The 25,381-nt window shown below is 39.3% G+C and overlaps 1 protein-coding gene across 2 annotated transcripts in view; it reads left to right on the forward strand.

Moving 5' to 3' along the window:
- The window catches only part of EPHA6 (EPH receptor A6), a 436,532-nt gene extending 411,568 nt beyond the window's left edge, over positions 1–24,964 (forward strand). For both annotated transcript variants that reach the window (XM_034072841.1, XM_013127941.2), the window contains 4 exons: positions 12,474–12,623; positions 20,165–20,358; positions 21,775–21,924; positions 24,828–24,964. In XM_034072841.1, the coding sequence (XP_033928732.1) occupies positions 12,474–12,623; positions 20,165–20,358; positions 21,775–21,924; positions 24,828–24,942 (609 nt within the window). In that variant the 3' untranslated portion in view covers positions 24,943–24,964. The remainder of the gene's footprint in view (positions 1–12,473; positions 12,624–20,164; positions 20,359–21,774; positions 21,925–24,827) is intronic.
- Positions 24,965–25,381: the final 417 nt, after the last annotated feature.

Raw genomic sequence — 25,381 nt, forward strand, 5'->3', positions numbered from 1 at the left:
TATATTTATTTTCAGTATGCAAATGTAACAGAGATGATTGAGAAAAAGAAAAATGTTAGTGCATATGCTTTGTTATAACACAAAAGGGAACTTCCTGCAGAAGCTGCACCCTTGTATTATGGGAGCTGGCCATGTAAACACAACTGCCCTTCATCTGTGTCTGAAGGCAGGAGTTCAGCCAGCTTTGCCACAACTTGACTAGATGCACAGGCTTAATTTGCATTAAGCCAAATTATTTAATCACTGCTTCTCAGTGATTTTTTGGTTAAAAAAAAAAATCTGTTATTTGCTAATCTACATCTGCTAAATTAATATTTCTAAATTAAAATAAACACAAACCCTCCTCATTATTCTGTTAGGGTTTTTGTAGTGAAATAGGCACCCTGGCATTTTTTTATTTGTAGAGGCACTCTGAATTGTCAAAACAAGTTTCAGCTACTTTGAAGCTTCTTGGTAAATTCATGAAGGTAATCCCAAAGTCCCCTCTGCTTTAGAGGGTGTATAGAAATTCAGATAAATTACTATTACACGACAGACCACAGCTGGTCTAGCACCAGTGGCAAACCTGATGTCTGAGAATAATCACAACTCTCATTATGCCAGGTATCTTCTTACCTTTGTATCACACTATTCTGTTAAAGTACCCCCAAGAGCTGTTTATCCCTGGGTAACAGGCTCTACTGTTAAATAGAATCATAGAATCATTTAGGTTGCAAAAAAGCCTTAAAGATCATAGAGTTCAACTATAATCCTAGCCCTGCCAAGTCCATCACTAAACCATGTCCCTAAGAGCCACAGCTAAAAGGTCTTTTAAATACTTTCAGGGATGGTGACTTATCCACCTTCCTGGGCACCCTGTGCCACTGCTTGAAAGCCCTTTCAGTGAAGAAATTTTTCCTAATAGCCAAGTATCCAAGTACAATATTCACAGTATCCAAGTACTACTGCATCAAAATGTTTCTTTCTGTTGATGTCTTACTGTAATATATCACAGAAGAGACAACTAATATATTATATGATAAAGTTAAATAATCCATGAGCAAAGTACAGGGACGATAAATTATGTTAATCTGTTATTCCTATTACATTATCATCAGTCAGATGATGATTTAGTATGATGCATCATGAGAAAAATGTAATCTAATAGGGTATTACTCAAAACTTTATGCAATCTGGGGAATACAAGGAGTAAAGTCAACTGACTTATGGGACAAAAGGTATCCCAGTGCCACAATTCATAGCATATATTAAATCCACAATTCTGGATATAGTAAAATATATCCACATATAGAAAATAAGTACAAAAGTCTAGGAAGTGCAATACTACTTGTCAGAAGCAGATTTGTGTCTGTAAACCAACATTACACTTGTATAAGTGCTACATATTAAAATGGCATTGCCATTAGTATGATTGGAGCTGCTATCAGATGTATCAGTCAGTGCTTCATCCTGTAAGCTGCTGTGGATAGTGAAATAGAAACTTAGTGTTCAGTGCCCTTTATGCAGACATTCGACAGAGATGTAGTTGAATGTGGATCTGTAGGAAGGCTCAACCACATTTCCATGCCAAACAATTCATCATCAAACAGATGGTTATCCTATTATTCAACAACTTGCATGCTGCCATGCTGCAGTGATCTATGGACAATACCAATATGTCACTAAACCAAATAGAAATATCAGGGAAACTTTGTGTGAAACACAAACTTGGACTGAAAACTGCTTTTGTTTTCATTTCTTTGGTGCTATGCTACATGCATGTTTGTGCAGTTATGGGGTGATAGCACTGTATTATAACTTCTACAGTAACAGAATAACTTCTTTAGTCAGAAGATAGGGGAAAATCTATTTCACAAGAAGCAAATTGCTGAAGCCTATGTTCTAGGACTCCATTACGTACATCAACTGCATTTTCATGTTCTCAGGCTGTCTTCTGTAGCCTCTATAGCGTAACCTCTGATCTGAGTCTTCTCATGGCACCTTCATGATACCTCTAGCTTCTTGCTGTCCTCCACCAGTTTCACTTCCCTGGTAAAGGTTAGATCCCTCCCATGCCCCTGTGGCCTCATACAATAACAAATTACTCATAAGACCTTTCTCATCCATATACCTGTCTCCCAAGTAGCCCACACAGAGAGCATGTTGTCCTTGATACTGTGCAGTCTGTGCAGCCACCTTCTGGCTGCACATCGAGCTCTTATATCTTTCTGTCAAGAGAAATACTGTCATTTCTCTCCTTTGCTTAGGTACTGTTTTTCATTTAATATGTGGGAAACCAGGAAGGGATCAGCTGCCTGTAAGTAGAGGTCAAATGCCCTCTGAGATATCATGGGGAATCTGAGATCTCTGGAGAGAACTAGCAGACAGTAAGAGACCTGCATTTTCCTAAAATGACAGCTAGCAAGCAGGTGATAGTACCTGAAGGGACTGCAGACACCACATATGGATGATTTGATCTAGCCTTTGATGTCTTCTCTGCCTCTCCCTTTCTGTCATCCATGCTTCTTGAAATTGCCAGCAGTTCAGATCTCCTAGCCTGGGGGTTGGCTGACAAGACAGTCACTTGTTTCTTTGGAAAACCAGTAGGACGGCACTGAGAGCTTTTTAGCTTAGTCCCAGGGATACATTACCGGCTGTTCCCATCCTCTGCTGAGCCTCACTGCCCACCCTGGCCTTGGCAAAGCCCCTCCTTGCCTTCGTCTCAGCCTGTCCCCAGATGGGAAGGCAGGAGAATGGTGCCCAGTATTTGACAGGTTCCTGGCCCCATCATGCTTCTTGACCCATGGCCTTGGACTCAGCTGCTTCGTCTTCATCAGCATCTGTTCTCCCATCTCCCCTACAGCACATAAAATTTGTATGCAGCATGAGGTCTCAGAGACATGAAACTTGCATGCTTCCCAACAGTCTGGGAATGCTTCTGTTCCTTTTTTTCTCCAAAGTGAAAGCATTTATTGCTGATGAAAGATATGAGACTGAGCTATTTACAAGATAGTGTCATCCCTCCATGGAGCAAATATAAGCCCTTTACATGCTCACCCAGTAGCCAGCCCTTACTATCTTAGGGCGGTATTTTTACATAGCTAAGTCTGCCAGTTTATCTCCTTAGTACTTGCTCCTTTTTCTGTAGCTAAAACTTACCAGCAGTAGAACTCTTTATTTCCTTTTGTCAAAGGGTTTGGTCGTAAAGGGTAAGTATAAATGTTGGGATCCTGCACAGAAACGTAGAAATGGAGCCATAGAATCAGTAGCAAAACCTAGATGTCTTGTGATCCTTCATATAACCATTGACACATTCTGTCTCACATCAAAGAACACCTCACATCAGTGCCTTTCTTTAAATGTAACATTTTCATTTTCTTTAACTTTCCCCCAGAAGGTTGAGGACAGGTTCACCATCCACTTTTTTCCACTTTGTGCTATTATACTACGTGTTTATATTTCACCTGCAAGTGAACTGAGATCCTAGGAAGGGAATAATCATCAGACTTAGAGAGCTGCAGTGCTGGTGAGCTCAGAAGTATATCTCTAAAATGCAAGCAACTAGTGAATTACACTGGGTTCAGGGTTGTATAGAAATTTTTAGTGTCTTTTATTCTGTACCCTTGAACACCCTTTTTGTGCAAGTCTGTTAGTTTCAATGGGGGGACAGGGGATCAAGACTGCAGTGAGTAAGCAAAATGCAGGAATATCCTAGGTTTTAACAGTGCCATGCTTTAGTTTTCCTGATTTTTTCTATCATTTAATCTCATTGTTTTTCCTTTTAGTCTGCTTTTGACCATGGAGTTGATAGTGTTACAGAGCCATCTATCTGTTACAACCACAAGATCTGTCTTAAAAAGCAGTAGTTTTGTACAGAGTCCTGTTAGTTTTTTATGTAGTTGGGAGCATTTTATTCTGTGTGCATCACTATGACACTGAATCTTGTGATGTTTTATGACTTGGTAACTCAGTATCATAAGATTCTTCGGCTAATTTTTGTGGTCAGTCATCTTTGCTACCATGAATACCCTTGGATTGTTAGCACAATTGCACCTCATTGCCATCCAGCCTGTATTTTAGATTCTACACACATTGCCAGGAGTACATGAACACTGGTCCCAGGGGGATGCCACTCCAAAAACTGACCTTTTCTTTCTGACTTTGTTTCCTGTCTTTTGACCAGCTACTTATCCATAATTTGACTGAATCTTAAATAACCAGCAAACTCCTTCAGGATAAAATGAGAAGAGACCTTACAGAAATATGAGCAGAACATTTAGTTCATCAGTTACTGAGATACTAGTTCTCCTCTGCACTTCCTGATGCAGCTGGGATGAAAACTAAAGCAATGATACTTGCAGAGTAGCTCAGCCTCATAATAATTCTGATCTTTTGTATATCTGTGTGTGGCACTGTAACTGTCAAAAGAAAACCCTGATTTTTCTTATGTTTCTGACTTATCTCTAAACTAAAGTTTTAAAGAAACCTGACATAAATAGAATCTAGTGTACGCCAGAGAAATCTGTGTGTGAATTCAGTGCTAGGTTCCTGTGCATTCTCTCTAGTACAGAAAACAATGTACATACATCGTTTCCAATGTATTACAATGTAATACATCCCAAACAATGGAATATGAAAATTAACACTGGAGACAGTACTGTAGTTTATATGTTGTTAATTCTGCATTTGAACCTATTTCACTTTGTCCTCAATTTTCAAGTTTCCATATGCTCCTGAGTTTTTATTGGCCGCTTCAAGTGGCATGGTGTGGAAGGAATTATGGCAAGGCAGTAGAGTGTGAATGATCTGGCCATTATGGCAGCACAGAAAGAGGCTGCTTGAAACATAGGAACTGTTTGTTGTGCACGTCAACAAGCTATGCATGTGGAGATCACTAGCTGTGAAATCGTTAATGGTAGTTAATGACATGAAGCGTTCAAGCAGCGTGTGGTAACGGTTTACTTTGATCCAATAATAAACACTTCTTGAAGCCCTGGGCAAGTCAGGGGCATCATTTCAGAGACAAGTCTTTGTTGATGTTTCTAAGCGTAGTGTCCAGTAGCATCTGTTCTTTTTCACTTTAAATTACTTGGATTTAGAGATATATTTGTATTCAGTAACCTAGTTCTATTGTAAAAATGGACTTTGTTGTGAATTCCTCTGTTACAGAGTTGTGCGATGTAAGGTATCCTTCAAATAAGCATCTCAGAACAAATCCTTTTCACTTACTTCAGTGGGGCTACTTGTGTAAGCAAAGCAGATAGGCTCAGGATGTGCAGATGGAAGGACTCCGTAGGAGTTACTTTCAAGAAATTGGTTACGGCTGTAATGTGAGCTGTGCTGACACAGCTGGCAGATAGCTTGGAATTGATGCTCTTGAAAAGAGATAGATCTTTGCCAGAAATATTAGTTTCAAGAAAAATTACATTTTTTTTCCTATCATTACTGTCAAGTAGTGCTATAGTTTCTAAACTGGATTTGGTAGAGATGCATGGTTCTGATATTTAATTTCAGAAGAGGAAAGGATTTTGCTGTGATTGAAGGCCAAGCACCCAGTACTGTAAAATTCACTGGTGCATTCTCAATCCTAGCGAATGCAAAGCCCCACTCTCTGCAATGTTGTGCAGCTCTTTGTCCCACCCGTCTCACCATTAAAGAGGTTCTGAAAAATGCTCATGTTTATTTGACTTTGTACAATTGTCTAGTTCTTAACAGGTCTCTGAAGACCAGTCCTTTTAGCTCAGCCTGGGGCCATTAATCCCTGCTCCAGTGACCCCTTTTGGACTGAATTTGTTTGGATTTGCTTGATTCACCTTTGCTTGCTACCTTGCCTTCAACTGATGCTCACAGGCCTGTCTATGGTGCCTGTTGTCATCAGCATCTTGCCCTGTTCTTGCCCTCAGACACGATGGGGTTCAGCCTGTCCACGATGTCATTGCCCAGCTGCCGTGGTGGCCAGCTGTGGCTCCCCTATCCATAGGGAGGCAGCCTTGTTCCTGCTGCTCTCTGACAGCTCTGTCTGTGCTGATGTGTAAACCAGTTAACTTCCAAAGCGAATCTTCTTAAAATCTCTTTTATTCTTCCTCTTCTTTCCTAAAAAAACACTTTTAACTGAGCTTTCTACTCTGGAAGAGTGAGATCCCTTCCCATCTTCAGTCATGGACCCCTTTTGCTCGATCTCTGGAATGAACGACTGTGTTCATTTCAAAACTAAACAAACATGTTCTTAAATGTGTAAAAACCTCGGGTCTTTCAATGAGGAGCTTGGAGAAAAAGCATCACAGCTAACAAGAAAAAGATGTCTGTGGTCCAGTTAGTTAACAAACAAGAAAAAATTGAATCAACCACTTGTATGTGGTAGTTTACTGTATATTTGTCATTGCCTAAAGTTCTTTAAATTGCGCTCTCAAGAAAACATGAATGTAGGACAGATGTAAGTGGTCAGAAATATTCACTGCTTTATCACTTACATGTATTTGGAGGGTCAAAGCTATGTGTTTTTCAGACTTCTTATTATCTTCCAATCCAAGTGAAGATCAGTGCCTCAGAACAGGCAAGGGAATGCATGCTGAAGTGTTCTGTTTCAAAGGGAATACTACTGCCACTACTAATAAGAATCACAGATCTTTTAGAGAGCAGTCCTGATTTCATAGTTCTTCAGTATTTGGCACACTAATTTAATATTTAAATTCTTTATTTTTTACAAAAAGACGATGGGGTAGGATATAGATGTCTTTCTGAAGATTTTCTGTGTATGCATACCACTACTCAATGCATCTTCCTCATGATCTTGAGGAAGACAAAGTGAGAGCTTTCCCCCTTTTAGAAAACACAAATAGATGTGTACTACAGGGGTTAACATTTACTAAAATTGACTTACTCTTAAAATCATAAACAATGTGTTCTGAAGAACCGGATAGCTAATTTAGGGGGAAACAATGAAGTTGCACATAGTTGACTTCAGCATAGTTAATCAGAATATTTTGAAGAACATGAATATTTCCCCAGAGGTTGAAAGTAAATCCAGTGTTCTTGAAAATGAGGGGATTTTGTGCATTTCAGTTCTGAGGGAACTGAAAGACTGCTGTAACCGACTGGAATTTGGCCTAATGAGAGCCAATTCCAAAATGCCTTTTCAGAGCAGTTTGGTTATCTTGCCATTAGTTTCTCTCATGTTTCAATAGACACTAGAGAAGACTGTTGATAATACTGAATAATCCTAAATTATGATTTCAGGTTGCTAAATTCTGACTATTTGTAACTTTGTACATGAAAGAAATTGATTCTTGTGCTCAAATAAAACCTTCACCCCAGTAGGGTGGCATAAGGCTTTTGTACAGAATGATGAATTGTGTACAATATTTAAAACTAATCTCTCTCATTACTTTTGTCTCTCTTCACTCCAAAGTTCTCTTTTTTTCCCCTTTTTCTGTCATTTGGGGTAGAGAAAAAGACAGACACTACACTGCTGTCATGGAAAATTATTGCACGATTCAGTAACGTCATACATAAAGAAATACTGACAGATGCATAGGAATTACTGTGCCAGATAAGACTAATGGTGCACATAGTTCAGTAGCTTTTGTCCTAGAAATAGACAGTTCTAGATGTCTGTACATCTGGAACTGATGGGTTTGCACCTCAGCATTTAGGAAAACTGCAGCCAGCTCTGTGACAGTCCCTCTGCAGTGCCTGTCATTCAGAGAGAATACAGAACAGGCTTTTCAACAGAAAAAGGCATTGTTTCACATCACTGCTAGTTCGAGGGCATCGCAGGTCTGATGTGCTGTGTTTGATTCTGGCTGCTTACGTGTATCACTGTCTTGGCACATCCACACATCTTACCTTCAGTTTTCTATCTAAGGTTCTCAGTGGTAGCACTCCTCACTTTAATTAGCTAGCATGGCATGCCAAAAGTTCTGGGCATTTAATAGGCTTCCTTCTTTGCTTCTGTGCTCCCTCTGCCATTTTTCACATCACACATTTTGATAGTGCTGATATATCCTGACCTTCATCTTGGTAGAATAATGGACCTTAGCTGCCACTTACATTGTTCTGCTGCAGTTTTGAACTATATTTAAATATTTGATTAAAGAAACTGTTAACATTTCTTGGTTTTAAAAAGATGTCTGACATGTACCATTCAACAAAAAAAATCAAATGAGATCAAATCAAAAACGTGCCTGTGGCCTGTTGGACAACACATGCAGTCAGTGTCGGTTGCCTCACCAGGGTCTTTTCACATACCAGATCACAAGCACTTTTGTTGTTGTAAGCTCAAAGAAGAGACATTATTTTAGGGTGTCTGTCTCTCTCTCTTATGCATAGCTTGAGGTAAAGAATGATGCATTCTGCAGCACATAGTTCCCATTCTGTCTTTAAATGTGTGGCAAACTGTGCTGTTGCCAGCTTTGTAGGGAAAGTGAGCTTGTGTATAGGTGTGGGTGTGGGTGAGCGAGGGGTGAATTTCATTTCAAGGGCTGATCTCTAAACAGTTCTACAAGCTAAGCAATGTGAGCCTAATCTAATTCCAAGGGGACTCTTGACACTGCATAGTAAAATTGCTTATTAAATTACAATAGAGAAAAATTCAGGAGATGGGCAGTATTCAGCTGGCAGCATAGGGGAAAAAAAGATTGAATTCCAGTTATTTGACTAGCATTGTTAATGTTCTTTTACTATGTGAAAATAAAATTAGCTTATCACTGATATGGTTATTAATGCATGAGATGAGACAGAAACATAATTGGGTTCCTAACACCCCTTTTGCCCTTTTCCCCTGCCCTCTCAAAAGAGAAAGAATAACCTAAAAGCAAAACAGGCTTGCTTTAAGGGCTTTCTAATCCAGGGAGCTGTGATAGATTTCATTGCTACAATAGAAAAAAGTAGATGATTTATAAATTATCTTAATTTGAAGGTGGGGCATTGTGTAAACAGTAAGAATTGCATTTATTATTTTCCCAGTTAGATCAAAATGTAAGAAGACGTGTCCAATATCAGTAACACTGTTTATTACTCTAATCAGAAACAGGAAATATGTTTTCAGCTACACTAAACCTTATGGGTTCTTTTATTATGCATGAGCAGCTATTGCTACTGTCCCATCATATAGATCTCTTCAGGTAGTCATACTGGAATCCCCTCCTTACGAATGGCTTCCACATAAATAAAGCAGTTTTTAGCATGGAAAGATATTCTGCAAACACAATTAAGTACTGAGATTTACATTTTTATGAATACAGAACATCTTCATGCACAAGATGAATCCACTGTAAAGAATTTAGAGGCTTTGCTTTGCATTGTCACTACAGCCAGCACAAAAGATGTTGATTTTACATTACAACACTGAAGGCATCTTATGCCCTTGAACAGGAACTGTCTTGAACTGGGGTAAGACTCTGTTCTCACTTTCGCACTCAAGGAGCCACTAATGTTTCATTCCAAAAGGGATCAGTAAAGCTGTGTCATGAAACAAGATGTAGTCTAATCAGATTCTTTAAAACTCATTTATATTTAGCCAGTAGTCACAAAGATAGCTGCAAATGCTGCTCAAGATGTTACTTCTTTTTGAGTATACTTTGGGAGTGCATAATCAGATTTATGAAAAGGACGCACTTTAAACAATAATTTTCCTATTATTTTACAGACATTAAAAGTAAAATCTAGAAATATCCAAATGTGTTTCATTTGCATGTATAGATTTATGTTTTCCTACAAGTATTTAATTATTAACAGAATAGTTTTCATTAATATTGAAAAAAAATAGTAAATTATTAATAAAACACTACAAATTAGAAATTAGGCTCATAGTAACCTGTTGTTTCATCAGTTTGTATTGATAAACAAAGTCTTACATTAACACAACCATTCCTGTCACCTCCTGAGATCTGTAATAAGAAAATACAGTGTTTTTACTTTTGCATGCTCCCTCAAATGCTGTAGCACTCCAAAAAGTATCTTGAGTAGACATGAAGCCAAAGGCACCAAGGGGATTGCTTTGTAAGACAAGGTTAAGACAGTGAACTCCTGTGCTGGAGCAAGTGTCTCACATTCTACATCATTTAACAGCCAGGACTGATATGCTGCTGGCGAGGAAGAGCATTGAGGGTTGTCTGGGCAGTGTCTCTTGTGATACAGATGGGCATGATTGTTGCTTACCTTTCTAAAAGTGCATGTGCCCAGGTCCAAAGGAGTTAAATTCCTACCTGTGACTTTGGCTAGGAAAATGTCCCCAAAAAGCTGCAGAAGCCAGGGATCTAAGGGTGGAATTGCATACCTTTGACAATGAAATGCCTAAAACTAAAGGGCTGAGCCCAATCCAGTAAAAAGGATAAGGCCCATAATGCTGTGGTTTGAAGCAATACTTTGAACTATACTTTGCACTTACACTCTAAAATGTTCTGCTTCTCAGAGGACAAATCCTTTTGGCTGGACAGCTCAGTCTGAAGTGTACATTTGGGGCACTGAATATCTACATCTTCCACTGCCTCAGGAAGCTTGGACTCACGTATCCCACCAAAACACTGTTGTAACCAGACTGTGAGATCAAACACAAAATGCTCCTATCCAGTCTGTTTAGAAGGCTTAACTGTTTCCTGGGGAAGAAACAAGATTTTGCTGGTCTTTCCTTGGAGAATGTCTTCTCACAAAACTCCTTTGTCACCTTGTCTTCATTCTCATACCCAAAGCATTTGTAATTGCTTCCCAAGCGGAAGAGCTGTACTAGGAAGGGACCGGTAGTGTCCTGCAGTGCTGGCAAGGGCAGGCTCAGAGATGGCAGCAGGTGGGGTGTGAAGTCCTCTGCACCTCACAGGAGTGATCAGACCACCAGGTTATTGAATTAAGAAAAGCAGGTAGGGGAAGTGCTTTGGCAAAAATGCAGTGTTTTTAATACTGTACATACTGTAAATTTAATACTTAAGAGATCTATGAGACTGAACAGCAATAGCTGCTCATGCATAATAAAAGAACACATAAGGTTTAGAGTAGCTGAAAATATATTTCCTATTACTGATTATTGTAATACCTTGATTATAGTAATATACCTTGCTACTGTTAAAATCAGTAGGTGGTTTGCCACTGACTTCAACTACAACTGAGTAAGCAAAGGTTTTAAAAAGCAGCTGCAAAATATGTAACCTCATAAAAAGGGCATCTTGGCTACTGTCATAACTACCATACAATATAAATGTTAACCACACAACATAAATGTTAACTATAAAACATAAACGTTAACCATACAACATAAATGTTAACCATAGGTTTTTTCATCAGCAGGTGAGACTTGGTGATGAGAATTCAGCTTACTGGCACATCCACACAGACACAGAGCTTTGCTTTTGAGCACTCTCTTAGTAAAACAACCATCCTCTCAGTCAGTTGAAGTCGGGCCTCAACAACTCGCAGACAATTCTTTATTCAAAGCAAATTAACGGAGATTTACATACTTGTTTTTAACTGTGGTTTCTGTTTGATTGCCAAGTGGGTGTTCTAGTTCATTTCTGCTTTTGTTTGTCAGAAATACAATTATAACGCTGAGCAGAATCTGTTACTGCTTGTTGAAAGAACTACTGCTGACTGCTTCCTTCTACCATCTAGTGGCACCATAAGTGTACTGCTCTTTATATATACTTTTTAAAGAGTTAAATGGAGAATGATAATAAATGTACAGTTTTTGAAATGAAAACTGTATACTTTTGAAGAGATAAGTATATATGAAAAGAAATACTTTGTTCTGAAATGCAAAAGTAGGTTTTGTATGTAAACTATTAGTGGGAGAACAGAAGAGGTTGAATGGTTTAAATTACTAATATCACAAAAGTTCTGCATCCTGTAGTAAAGAGTAAGTCAGGTTTGTTGACTGAATTCTTACCTTTGGTTGGTTGGTTTTTGTGCATGGTAGTACTTGGATTTTAAGTTGAAAGCTGCAGAACAAAACTATTCAATATCCCAAGGAAACACCTATGAGACACACGCTTGGTTTGCTACTTGCCTGGATATTTAAATGCACAACAAAAATTAAATGAGATTAACTAAAGCAAAGAGCAATGGAAAGCCTATAGTTTCCTTTCTGATTATACAATTGTATTCAGTGCTTTTGTTGTTCCATTTTGCAATAGATGTTTCTTTCATTTAAAGAAAGAGTTTTAATGTCAGTGTCCTAGGAATTTCAGGCTTCAGATGTTTTAAATCAAAAGACATGCTCTAATTATGTGACTAAACAAGCATGAATCATCTAAAATGCTTTCTGTTCTTTGAACTGAGTTTTGTTTTCACAAAGTGCTGCTTTTGGTGAATTAGGCTACAAAGCCAAATGAATTTTTATCAGATTCTAGAGAAGGTGTCTTTCTTCCTTTCCACTTGCAGCAAATTGACAAGGCAAATTGACAGAGGAGAGAACATCGAATCTCAGCACCCAGGATTTTTTTTCTCCATTTAAATATGTGCTATTCTGTATTCCAGTCATATTGACAAGTTTACAACATATTTTCCAGGGTGGAAAAATCCCCATACGATGGACTGCTCCTGAAGCTATAGCTTACAGGAAGTTCTCTTCAGCAAGCGATGCGTGGAGCTACGGGATTGTAATGTGGGAGGTGATGTCCTACGGTGAGAGACCATACTGGGAGATGTCCAACCAGGATGTAAGTACTGCTTTGGACTTACTGGTTTTTGAAATGTTCCTTGAAACTGATTGTCACTCCCTGCCCTGCTTTGCTTTCTCATTCACTGGAGGCTGGAACCTCAGCTTACTTAAATCAGCATAACTCTGTCAACTTTAATGTGACAGTTAATTCATGCAACCTGAAGGCTTGGCCCTCTATAACTAAAACCTTGACTAGCTTCTTCCCATGGACTAAAGAGATATTACAAAAAGTCATATCCAGCATGCCAGGTTTAATGGTGCCTGTATGTGGCTTTCATCCAAATCCCTGGAAATCAGCATCGGATATGCAAGGTGATGCAGTTCTCAGTAAAGCTGTAAATCAAAATTTGAAGGAATACTGGAACTAAAAAATGGGCCCATTATCTCTAATATCGTCTGACAGTACCCTTCAGTGGACATACATGGTTAAAGTCCAGAAGAGTTAAGTTGCCATGAGATAGGCTGAGAAAGTTGGGGCTGTTCAGCCTGGAGAAGAGAAGGCTGCGTGGAGACCTCATAGCAGCCTTCCAGCATCTGAAGGGGGCCTATATGGATGCTGAGGAGGGACTCTTCATTAGGGACTATAATGATAGAACAAGGTGTAATGGGTTAAAACTTAAACAGGGGAAATATAGATTGGATATAAGGAAGAAATTCTTTACTGTAAGGGTGGTGAGGTACTGGAATGGGTTGACCAGGGAAGCTGTGAATGCTCCATCTCTGGGCTGTGTTCAGGGCCAGGTTGGACGAAGCTTTGGGTGCCATGGTTTAGTGTGAGGTGTCCCTGCCCATGGCAGTGGGGTTGGAACTGGATGATCTTAAGGTTCTTTCCAACCCTAACTATTCTATGATTCTATGTACTTGCTAGTTCTCATTTCTAAGAATTAAATGCTTTCAGTTTACCTTAAAAACTACACATAGGCTTAACCACAGTGCAGGACATAATCCTCCCTCATAACAACATCATGTTTTCCTCTGCTTTTTTTTTGCAAAAGGCCAAATAAACCCTCCCAATTAAAAAACTTTTGCTTCCAGCAAAATTGAAGGCTAGAAATGAGACATGGCAAAGGGGAAATGGCTTTTTCTCCAGCACAATTTAAATTTTCACTCAGCCTCTTGTTTGATAGATCCCTATGACAGCTCAAACTGGTATATTCAATCTTCACACCGGCCATCAATCTCTATGTCAAAATGGAGAATATAAGCCAACTCATCTTAACCTTTTTCATAGATGTGCCTAGAATACCTCTGCATTGGTTCTGAAGAGCTGACAAGACTTTTCCCAGATGGCTGTTTTTATATTGTTGCTAAGTTATTCAGCTGTCTGAATAACTGTTCAAGTCCTGTTGCTTGTTAAGGCTGATCAGTCATTTGGGGATAAGGATCTGAGAGAGATTTTCATTTAAAAAACATCATTTCAGAGTGTTTCAGGAAGAAAAGGAAAAAAAACAACTAGAACTACCGAAAAGAATAGTCTAGCAGAACTAATAATGCCTTATTTCCTTCGGATTTGTACTTTACAGCTTCACCGGTACCATAATCCTAACTAAACTCCAGCATTTCTCTTGTGAGTTCACCCTTTGGAATTAGACCAGCTCTCCTGTAGATCACTCTCCCCTGACAATGCCTACAGCCTCCATCCTCTCTCCATGCATTTACCTGCCAGCAGCCCAGCTCCCTGCTGTGCTCCTTAATTAACACCAGGTATGGGATGATACCTACTGTGCCTGGTTTTGAGCTATGTTTCTGTTGATTGACCAGGCAGTGGTGGCTGGTTGCCCATTTAGAGAGACCAAACGACCACTGAGATGAAATAGACTTTTTCTCTTCAGTGCAGACATTATTTTGTTACTATCTGAACTATAAGCACATCACGGACCTACTGTAAATAAGCAGAGAAGCCCAGTAGGCTCAATTCTGATTTCCACAGCTAGCAATCTGTTGGTATTTGAGATACCCTAGAATAATGAATATCTCCACATGTGGCTGACACAGGACATGCAGGAGACCTGAGTCCTTCTGGAGCAACAACTGAAGGCCACACAGGATACTCAAGGGAGTCTAAAATCAGACACCTAAGCTTAGACTACTGAATTAAGCTTGGTTTTTCTTTTCCCTGGGGCACAGTATGAAATCATCTGTGTATGGATTTCTTATATATTTAAGTCTCTGTGTCCTACAGTGAATTTTATGCCTCTGACCAGCTGCTGATTCTTACACAAGTTGTTTGATTTGATTGAAGTGGGCCAATGGATTTGAAGTTAATAGCACAGAATGAGCAAGCAGACACCAACTGGAAAAATGAGTACCCCAGCCTCAGTACTTTGCCTGAACTGAGAGCCACTTATCAGCTTCTGAACTGCCACAGCTTGCAAACACCCAATTTAAGGCAAACTGACATTATTTTCCTTCAAAGAGCCACATTGTAAGACCTTGCTGGTCAGTTCCTCCCAGCCTTGATGTGAGGCTGGCAGGTGTCTTACCATCCTTCATACTCTTCTTATCAAGGGAATGGGGATTGGAGCCCAGTTCTGACATGATGGGCATCCACATGCCCCACAAGCTCCCTGACCCCCACGCTGATACCACCCAGTACCGCAGCAATCCCTCTCACCACTGAGCCACCTCCTGAGCAGGCTGCAAGCGCTGCAGTGGTTCATTAGGGAGGAGAGTCTGAAGGACAGGTAGGAAGCAGTACCCCTTCATCTTTCTGTTGCTCTCTTAGTTTCTGTTCTCCCTTATTTGCCAGCACTGACACTGAATGCTAATCAGATCGGGCTTTATCCAGCCTCAGGCTGCCATTTCCAGGTAATTAGTCCAGGTATCACTTTACTCTGACTTCCATGTATATCGAGCAACTTTGGTAATCCATGCACATTTCAGAAGCATGTCTGAGACCTGAGTAGCTCAGGTCTGCCTGAGGACTGCCAGGTCTTGTCTGTAGGTTAAAGAAACAGTGCATTACTGTCACCACAACTGTAGCATGCTGCAAGTTACAGAATATCATAATTGTATAACAGAGGCTTTTTACAGGGGGATATAGGGATAGGATAAGGGGGAATGGCTTTAAGCTCAAAGAAGGTAGATTTAGAAAAGGTATTAGGAAAAATAAATGCCAGGAAAAGCAAGTTCAATGTTGGCTGACACTGTGCCTATATGCCATGTGAACGCATCTTCAGTCAGATGAAGAGTAAGGGTGAGTTAAGTCTGCCAAGGGTCTCTTGTTGATTCTATGACTTATCTCTCAGTCACAGCAATTGAATCCCGAGGAGCCAGCACAGGTAACCCAGGTAAATTAATACTTGCCACCTAAATAAGCCCAGTCTGATTTTGAGAGACTACAACTGTTCACAAGTACCCATTGGGTCAGTGCAAGCCACAGAGGCTCAACACCTCTGCAAATCTAGTGTCCTGTCTTCATATTCCTAAGCAGGGATTTGGAAGCTGAACTTTAGGGAACTGGATTTGAAAATGCTTCTCATAATTTTTTTAGTACTGTATACAGGATAATGTAGACGCTTAAAACTGTTACTAACTTTGAGGAATGTTCTTGTTTAAGTAAATAACCATTTTATTACTGTGGTAAGTCACTTCCGACCTGTGTTGATGCTGATTAATGCCCTTCTTAGATGTGTGGCATGCACCAGAGGTGTCCATTAATTAGGGCTGCTGCACAGTCTGTTGTGTCTTATTGCTTAATTAATAAACATTAGCTAAGATATTGAACATTCCAAGGAAAGGAGTGTAGTGATGAACAGATTGTGCTAAGAGCCTGCCTTGCTACTGCTCATGTGAGGAAAGGAAGATTTATATTCCATGCATTTGGTTTGTAGAACAGCTGTGAGTGAAGTCTACTGGGACACCTCTTAGGGACCACTGTATAAATGAGTGCATGTTGCAGAACTATGGTGTTAAAAAAGAATATTTAATGGATTGGCATCAGTATGCAAGAAAACTACTGCAGGAAACAGAATAAAAGCCCTTACACTCATGAAAGTTTCTTATAATAGTAAAAATAACTTACTCTAATATAGTTCTTTCAACCCACAGATATCAAAACTCTTGGCAGGCACCTGGAATTGGCTCCATACCAATGAGACGTGAGCAGCTGTCTCTCCCTCCTGGTAGATTTTCCAGATGTCAGCAGGACACAGGGACAATGTCCCTCTGGACTTCCTTCTGCCTCAGTCTCATTAAAAAATCTGTCAGTTGCCTTTTGAAAGCAAAAGTTTACGTTACTCTTAATAATGAAGCTATCAGAAAGATTACAGCTTCATTTTCAGGTGCAGTTTTTTGCCAATTTCCAAGTATTTTGAAAGGAAACTCACATAAATATTAGGTACAAGTCCATAAACTATTGTTCAGGTAATTTTGTATTGCAATTCATATTTAATAACAACTCTGTCTTCAACCTTTACAGCTATGTCTAACGTCATACAAAGAAATGATAAAATGTACTTAACAGGCTCCAGTGTTTAATATCATCTGTGTTCAAACATATGTAAAAAGAATTGTCCCTCTTTTTATAGTAGTAAAAGCATGAGCATTAAAAAGCATGGAAAAGATTAGCTTTGTTAACTGTAAAAATATACTCCCTTTCCCTTAAACTTTATATTCTTATCTGCTAAAAAGGAGTGCTTGTAAAAATACACCCTGGCTGTTTTACTCACATGCATGTTGACCCACAAGACCTTCTAAGGAGTTTTGAAGTTACTGATTGCTGAAAAGACACCTACAGCCTCTTTCTCAGTGTTTGAAGGCAGCACAGTGTATCTGCTTGTTTTCCTCCTTTGATAGCCATCAAGTGTTCATCAGGAAGCCAGAACTCGAGAGCAGAAACCAGCCTTTTTGTTAGCAGACTCGGGGATTCGTTTGCATAGGAACTATGCTGATACTCCTGTTCTTTCAGGTTGAAATAAATGGGACATTGATTTGCCAATGTGGAAAGTGTTACAACCGATTGCTAGAGCTGTTGCTATATCCCCCTTGTAGATATAGACATTTAGACCATTTCACGATTCATGTGGTGCTTCTTCAACCTTAAACTGACAAGGAAAAAAAAAGCATGTAAAAGATGTTAACATGTAGAATCTTTACATATTATATATGTTTATATACATATATGTATATAATAGATACAGTTTTATGTTACCAAGAAAAAATTAATACCTTAGGCATATGGATATCTAATTCATCTGTTCAGAGATAGGTCCTATGCAAGTAGCAGAGCGGGAGCTAAAATAAATAAGTAAATAAGGAACTAAAAAGCCCTAATTCTTCCTTGGAGACTTGCTTCCCATTGCAATACCAGACACTTAGCACAGTTTTACTCTTGCTTCTTAGACTCTAAAAATAACACTTGCTTCACAAGGGATACTAATGAGGCAATAGTTGCAGTTTATTTTTAAAATATGCTAGTATTAATGGGGAATTATAATTATCCCAGTACCAGCTGGCATTTCTCTTCATCCTGAAATGTTCCTTTTGAATGAGAGAGGAAACAAATGCACTGTAACTTCTTTTTCAAAGATCCGGTAAAGCAGAGTGTGTCAGAGAAAATGTACTGTCTGTAAAACTGGGGTTGCTTCTGGGGCTTTTTGCTGAATAAATTATTGTAGAAGAGCCTCATCAGCTCTCTATTGTTGTGTTGAGCAGATGCTCTATGTCTCATAAAAGTAGAGAAGCTTTCCTTCTGCCTAAAACCAAAATACATCGCATAAATTCATCATTTTTAACCGGTGTAGTCAAGTGTAGAGACGAGAATAGCTGCATTTCTGAGCTGCTGAAGACTGCCTCTTCAGTGACAAGTATCAACTAAGCTATACCTCACACTGTAACAAGCACCTGTGTTTTATGAAGCCACCTTTGACAACCTCCTTGAGATACGTGAGCTTTGACAGTTTTGTGAATAACATTTTGTGCACGTAGGGTTGAATTTCACCCATCCTGAGTATGTAACAGGATCAGTCTAGAGATCATATTCAGCATTAGGAAGCAAGGCTTTGGAGGGAATATTTCTTTGGTAATCTTATATTTTCCTATAGCAGCCATTTCAGCAGTCCAGATTTTGGACCACTGAAGTAAAATCCCAGGGAGATCAACACGTAGCCAGAAAAGCAGGTGAAAGGATTATCATATTGACAAATCATTTGGTGCTAGATACTACCTCTGTATGTGCATGGCTAGGCTTGTCTGCACATATGTGATCTGTCAATGCTCATGTATGTGTAAAATTCAGAGATCCCAATGGCAAGTAACACTGCCTTTGGAGTAGCCTGTACATCCCCCTGCTGCTGCTGATGGGGCTAAAACTAACCTTATGCAAACCTAATTCCCTGTGTTATTGCAGACACTTGTTTTTCATGCATAGGTGTTTCTGCCAGGATACAAGAGAACGACATACTGTAGGACCAAATCACCTCATCTGATTAAAACTAGAGACCCAGCTGTGTACAGCTACAAGAGTCTTGTTCCATTTTCTGCTATGCTATGAAAGGGAGCGAAGGTCCTAATGTAGCCTCATTACTCTTATGTATTTGCATAATGCTTGCAGCATAAGCGTTAGGCATTGCTAAACAGAGCCCACAACATTAATTCAGAATTCAAAAAGAGAACGAGGATATATTCCAGGATAATAAGATTGAATATATTGAAGCTACAGCTAGTGCTATAAAACATTGATTTGCTGTAAACAGTTTAATGTACCCTTTCCAGCTGCATGAATATGTCTGCAGCATGTACGAGGATGATAAATGCCTCCTTAAAGCAGAATAGGTATGAATGCAGTAGGTATGTTTCCCATAACGGCACTGTGTTATTATAAATATTGTGTAGAATCATTTGTACTTCAGGGAACATTTAGCATTGGTTGGATTTTTACATGGAAGGGATATGTGTGTGTGGTAGGGTTATTTTTTTCCTAGTTTTGTTTTTGATCAACCACTTATTGTTCTGCTCTTTTATATACAAGAAATCCTGACACTAATTTCTATCATGCCCACTGCTTCTACCACTCATTGCAGAACCTTATAACCCTCCCTCTTGGTTTTTTAAGTCTTATATAGAGTGAATCCAGACAGCTTATCATGGACCTTGCCTACTTTGCTACCTCCTATTACACATCAATTCTGATCAGATGTGATTTTTCATGCATGTGATTTATCTGTGACATCAGATCTGGTTTTTTCCATATCCTGCCTAAACATGTTTTTCACATCAGCTGAACCTAAAAGTTACCATATACACTTTAGGGTATATGGTAACACCATAATTTTACTAACTCATAAACAGCTTGGACATCCTAACCATAGTGATCACCAGAAACATATTATGACCAGGTAAATTTGCCAGGTGCTGTAACATGCATTTGTAGTGCTCAAGCATATTGCCATATGCTTCCCTCAGTGAAGCCCATAAATGCATAAAGTGAGGGTAACTGTGCCATTAATTCTTATCACTGGTTTCTAATTGTCAACTTTACACTGTCCTTTCAGCATTTAATTCTCATGCCCAGTAATCATATGCATTGTATTTCTTTAGGTTATACTGTCTATCGAAGAAGGCTACAGGCTCCCAGCTCCCATGGGCTGCCCAGCTTCTCTTCACCAGCTAATGCTTCACTGCTGGCAAAAGGAGAGGAACCACCGTCCAAAATTTAGTGACATTGTCAACTTCCTAGACAAACTGATCCGCAATCCCAGCACCCTTCACACTCTAGTGGAGGATGTACTTGTGTAAGACCCTTTTTGGTACTTTCTTGTTTGTATAACACATAGTGGCTATGCTTAGATGGTTTAGGGCACTAAGCAGGGGTGAGAGAGAGCCGCAAAGTTCTGAATTCACAAAGTTATGGGGTTTCATACAACTTTAAGCCACTTTTAAGGCTTGTTTTATTAATACACTTGAGTATAAGGACTCTTTTTCTCAGGTTGTGCAGATTATATTAGTTATTTTTCTTATTTTTGTCTGAGCTCTGTGTGCTCTGTCCTTAATCTTTGCGAATCTCTTTGTTTGTATGGGTTTTTCTTGGTGCTTCTCCTATGTGCTTGTCTTCTGTTTGTAATATTTCTCCCCCCATTCAAACAGCCTGTCTCTCCATCTGACAGTGCTCAAGCACTTTCTGAACTGCCTCAGAGTAATTTCCTGCAGAAAGTAGCTGTGTCTTAGCCTGCTAAATCTTTCTTTATCTGCAGAAGAATGGCAACAGTAAACAGATACAAGATTATGCTATTACCATTCCACACCAAATTCTTGATACTGTTGCACAAAGTTTTTCTCCTTTAATAATACTACAGAAAAGTATGCAGCCACAGCAGAAGTGAGACTGTGGTAGGAGAAGTTGTCAGTTTTTGTACGCTTATTGATCCAAGCTGTCCCTGGATATCAGCTGAAATGGGTGAAGGTCCAGGTGGAATCACTCTCTTCTTCAGCTGAAATTCACCTTCAGATAAAGGTGCTTTGATGAAGATCTGCATAGGTTTTTCTGAGACCTTCAGTGGGTTTCTCTATCTTTCTGTTTTAGTTGCACTAATATTAAGGAAAGGACCTGAAACAGAAATGGGACTAAATTAGCTCCTTCATTTTTATTTGCTGCTCTATATAATTCTATGTAAAAGCAAAGATACAAAATTACATTCTTTTTGCTTCTTCTAATATTAGTTTTAGGCTTTTAATCAAAGTGTTCCCATTGCATAATGGTGTAGCAATAAGAAGCTGTTTCAGGTGAGGTTTTTAGTAGATATATGTGAAAATCATCTTGCAGTGTTTTAATGTTTTTAAATGTTATCTTGTGTTAAATTCTGTTTGTCCTTCACTTTGACTATTGTATTCACAAACTATTATAATCCTGAACATGTAAGATCTGTAGAGAAACACTCTGTGGGAACAAAAATAAAAGCCGTGGGAGAGCTTTGTTCCTCAGTTTGTTACTGAGTTGTGATGGTTTAGAAATACATATTAAGTAGTGCAACTTGGCAGACTGACATGATTCTTAAGTTACAGGCAATGGGGTTAAGGAGATCCTCAGTTAACACCTGACCTTGACAGCCCAAGCTCTTCTCCCATTCCTTCTACCCTTCAATGAAAATAATGCCTGCCAGAGTAAGTTGTATTTTGTAGTGCTTTGGTAACCTTTGCATTTGCTTTTACAGAATGCCAGATTCACCTGGTGAAGTTCCAGAATATCCTTTGTTTGTTTCAGTCAGTGACTGGCTGGACTCCATAAAAATGGGTCAGTATAAAAATAACTTCATGGCAGCAGGTTTCACAACTTTGGATATGGTCTCAAGAATGAGTATTGAGTAAGTATGTAATCTATTATCCCTACAGTGATTAAATGATCTGAACTTGTTTGGATGCTGCAGTGACATAATTACAATGATATATGGAATGGTGCTTTCATTTCCTTTCCTACTTAAAGCTAATAACAGAAAAATACAGGTTTTTACCAAAACACCACTGGAGAAAGATATGATTAAGATACACAGAACGCAGTTTTATTCTGTGACCAAACCAAATGCTACCAAAAGCCAGGGAGTGAGTGAGCATCCTGAAAGGTTTCTTGGGGAATCAGTTCTGACCACTGAAATCTGTGGCAAAACCTTTTCTTACTTTGCTATTAACATCATCACGCCTATGGCAGTCCTCATGAGGCAGTTGTTTCACTCCTTGCTGCCCTTCTGCAACCACCTCTGACATTACTGTATGATTTTTGAAATGAAAATCCTGCACTCAGTATATAAGGGGTTTGGGCAAACTGTGGATTAATATGCTATCATAATGATATGATATGTTTTGCCCTCTATTCCTTTCCCATTAATTCCTATTCTTTTATTTGATGCCAGGACTGTCTCTATTAGTACTGGTAATGGTCAGTTATGATTCAATAATTTTACATATGAGGTTAGGACCGGTTTTCTCCCATGTGTATCTCTTTACATTCACCTACATTAGATTTCATTTGCTGTTTTATGGCATTGTCACTTAGTCTTGTGAGATCCTTCTAAAACTCATCACAGCTGGTCCCTTCTTACTACTATGAACAGTTCAGTCTCATCAACTGACTTTTTCACCGCTGTGCTCGCCGCTTTCTCCAGCCCATTTACTGATTTCTTGAACATAACTGTTCAATATTATCCCAGTATAGATCCCTGTAGGTTTCTTTTGATGACTACATTGTAAAACTTGACCATTTACCCCTAACTTTCTGACTTTAAACCAGTTAGTCATGCACAGACCTTCTTATGCCATAGCTCCTTATGTTCCTTATAAAGCTTTGATGAGGAAACTTCTCTAAAGCTTTTGGAAATCCAAGTGGGGTGTATCAAACTAATTGCCTTCATCCATATGTATGCCTGACTCCTCCATTGAAAACAAGTAACTTTCTAAATTTGCAAAAGCCATGATGGCTCAAGTAGATAATTTACCCAGGCATCCAATAATTCTGTACTTTGCTGTAGTTTCTATTATGCCCTGTAATAATTTCAGACTCACAGGTTTGTGGTTCCCCAGATCTCCCCTGGACACTTTTTCTTTTGTCTGGCAGCACTCTCCATGCCTCAGGCACTAAGAACTTTTTAAGCATGTGGAACACAGCTGATAACTCCCTCTCACATCCCTGTTAGTAATTCCACTATTTAATCCTGAAGCTCTTGTAAAACTCTTGGCTAAACACAGTATTGTTCTGGAGGTGGGTTGTTGCTTGCTTTTATAGTTCATCCTGTAACCTCCTGCAATCACTTCCATTTCAGCCAGATCCTCTGGAGAGTACCCTACAAAGGTTCTGGCACAGGAGTCACTTCCATTTCTTTCACAGTGAATATCAGCTCAGATAATCAGTTTAGTCTTCCGACAATGGCCAGTCTTTCAGTGATCTTTTATACCCATCATTAGACTCTACAGACATTCTGGCAGTCCGCTTGTACCCAGTGAGTCTGCCAAAAGGTTTATTATGAGTTTTATTATTAGGTGTTTTTTCCTTCTTCCTCTAGTTCTTTTGTAGCCTGCCTTAGTGTGCTCTTACAGATAATCTCTCCAAGGTTATCATCCTTTCTACTTGCTTTAGATACCACTTGAGCTTTTTGAAAGATTCCTTCTTTCTCCAAATAACCTCCATTACCCTAGGCCTGCTGCCTTCTTCCTTGATAAGTACTAAGCATTGGACTTGCATTTCTAATACCGCTCCCTCTGTAAAGTTTTTATTCTCTTGTCTGACTCTCTTTTGATTCTGAGATGCCAAATATTTTTGCATATTCCCTGCTGACCCTAAGTGTTGTGTATCATCCACCATGTGGATGTTAAGCCTAAGTACGTAATAGTTGCTGCTATCCATGGCTCTTTATCTGGAGGATACAGAGGCAGGTATCTTGTACTGCAAATCTGAAACCCATAAAGGTCATGCCTCATCCTGTAAGCTCCTTTACTAGCTATATTATCAAACAATTTTTGAGGATATCTCTACAGGCAATGTCTATGCTATGTCCCAGTGTGGGATTTGCACAACTGACAAGGCATATCTGAAGTTTCCTGCCCTTGACACCTTTGTGATCTCTCTCAGCATCTTGCAGTTGGTGGTGTTCAGAGAACAGCTAAACCAGTGGATTGTGCTGGATGCTGAGGGCTGCTGACTTCATTCCTGCCAGAGTGGAGCTCAGTGGGTGAGCTATACCCACCCCAGGGTGCAGGTCTAGAGGAGGTGAAGGGACAGTGGGAGGGAATCTGGGTCAAGCTGGGGGATTCACTGCTATTCTGATCTTTTAGAACATCTCTCACCAGTATAGTTAGGGTTAGGGTTTCTGATTCCCAAATCATCAGCACAGCCTCTGTTATTGCCACTTCAAAACTGCAAGAGTGAGTGTATCAGCCCCATTCCTTTGCAAGTATGAGTGGGAAACATTTGCTAATAACACGTTATTAAAAATGGGCTATTAGATCCCACCTCTTGGGTTCTTCCTCAAGATTTGGAAAAATTACTTGACCATCAATATAACAAAAAATACCAGTGCTCTAACTGCAGAATTTCTTTTTATTTCCTTAAATGTCTGGCTTTAAAAAATTTGGAATTGAGGATTTGCAGCTTCCTTATGTGTCCCGGACAGGAAGGTAAACTGTCCTGAAGAAGAGCAGCTCACCTTATATTTGTACTCTTTTGTATACAAGAGACTTGACTTTACTTGCATCCAAGCTGAAACTTTTTATCTTGCAGTGATGTAAGAAGAATTGGAGTTGTACTCATTGGACACCAGAGACGAATAGTCAGCAGTTTACAGACTTTGCGGTTACACATGATGCACATACAGGAGAAAGGATTTCATGTATGAAAGTACTAAAATCAACTGTGTTTTGTGCCTCAGCATTTCTAAAATGGAAAATATTCCCAATCTTCCCTTCTGCTCTTCCTAACTTCAAGAACTGCAGTCTCCTGTTCAGACTATAAAAGTACTTCTATGTTAATGCTTCCAAACTGGAATTTTTAATCACACAGCATAGCTCCTCCACCAGTTATCTGCCAATAAAATCCTGGCCTACTGCAAGACTCTTGCTACACATTGAGGAATAACTCAGCATGGATGTGTAACTTTGTATAACAGTATTTGGGAAACTTTCATGAACTTCCTTGAAAGTAATAATCTATTTGGCCTGGTGTGGCTTCTTTATCTATGTATTTAGAGTTTGCTGGTAGATCAAAAAGTATTTGACTTCTTTCATGTTCTGTGACCATGTAACTTCCAATACCAAATGTGCAATCAAGAAAAGTCT

The sequence above is a fragment of the Melopsittacus undulatus genome, chromosome 2 (assembly GCF_012275295.1).
Source record: "Melopsittacus undulatus isolate bMelUnd1 chromosome 2, bMelUnd1.mat.Z, whole genome shotgun sequence".
Lineage (NCBI taxonomy): Eukaryota > Metazoa > Chordata > Aves > Psittaciformes > Psittaculidae > Melopsittacus > Melopsittacus undulatus.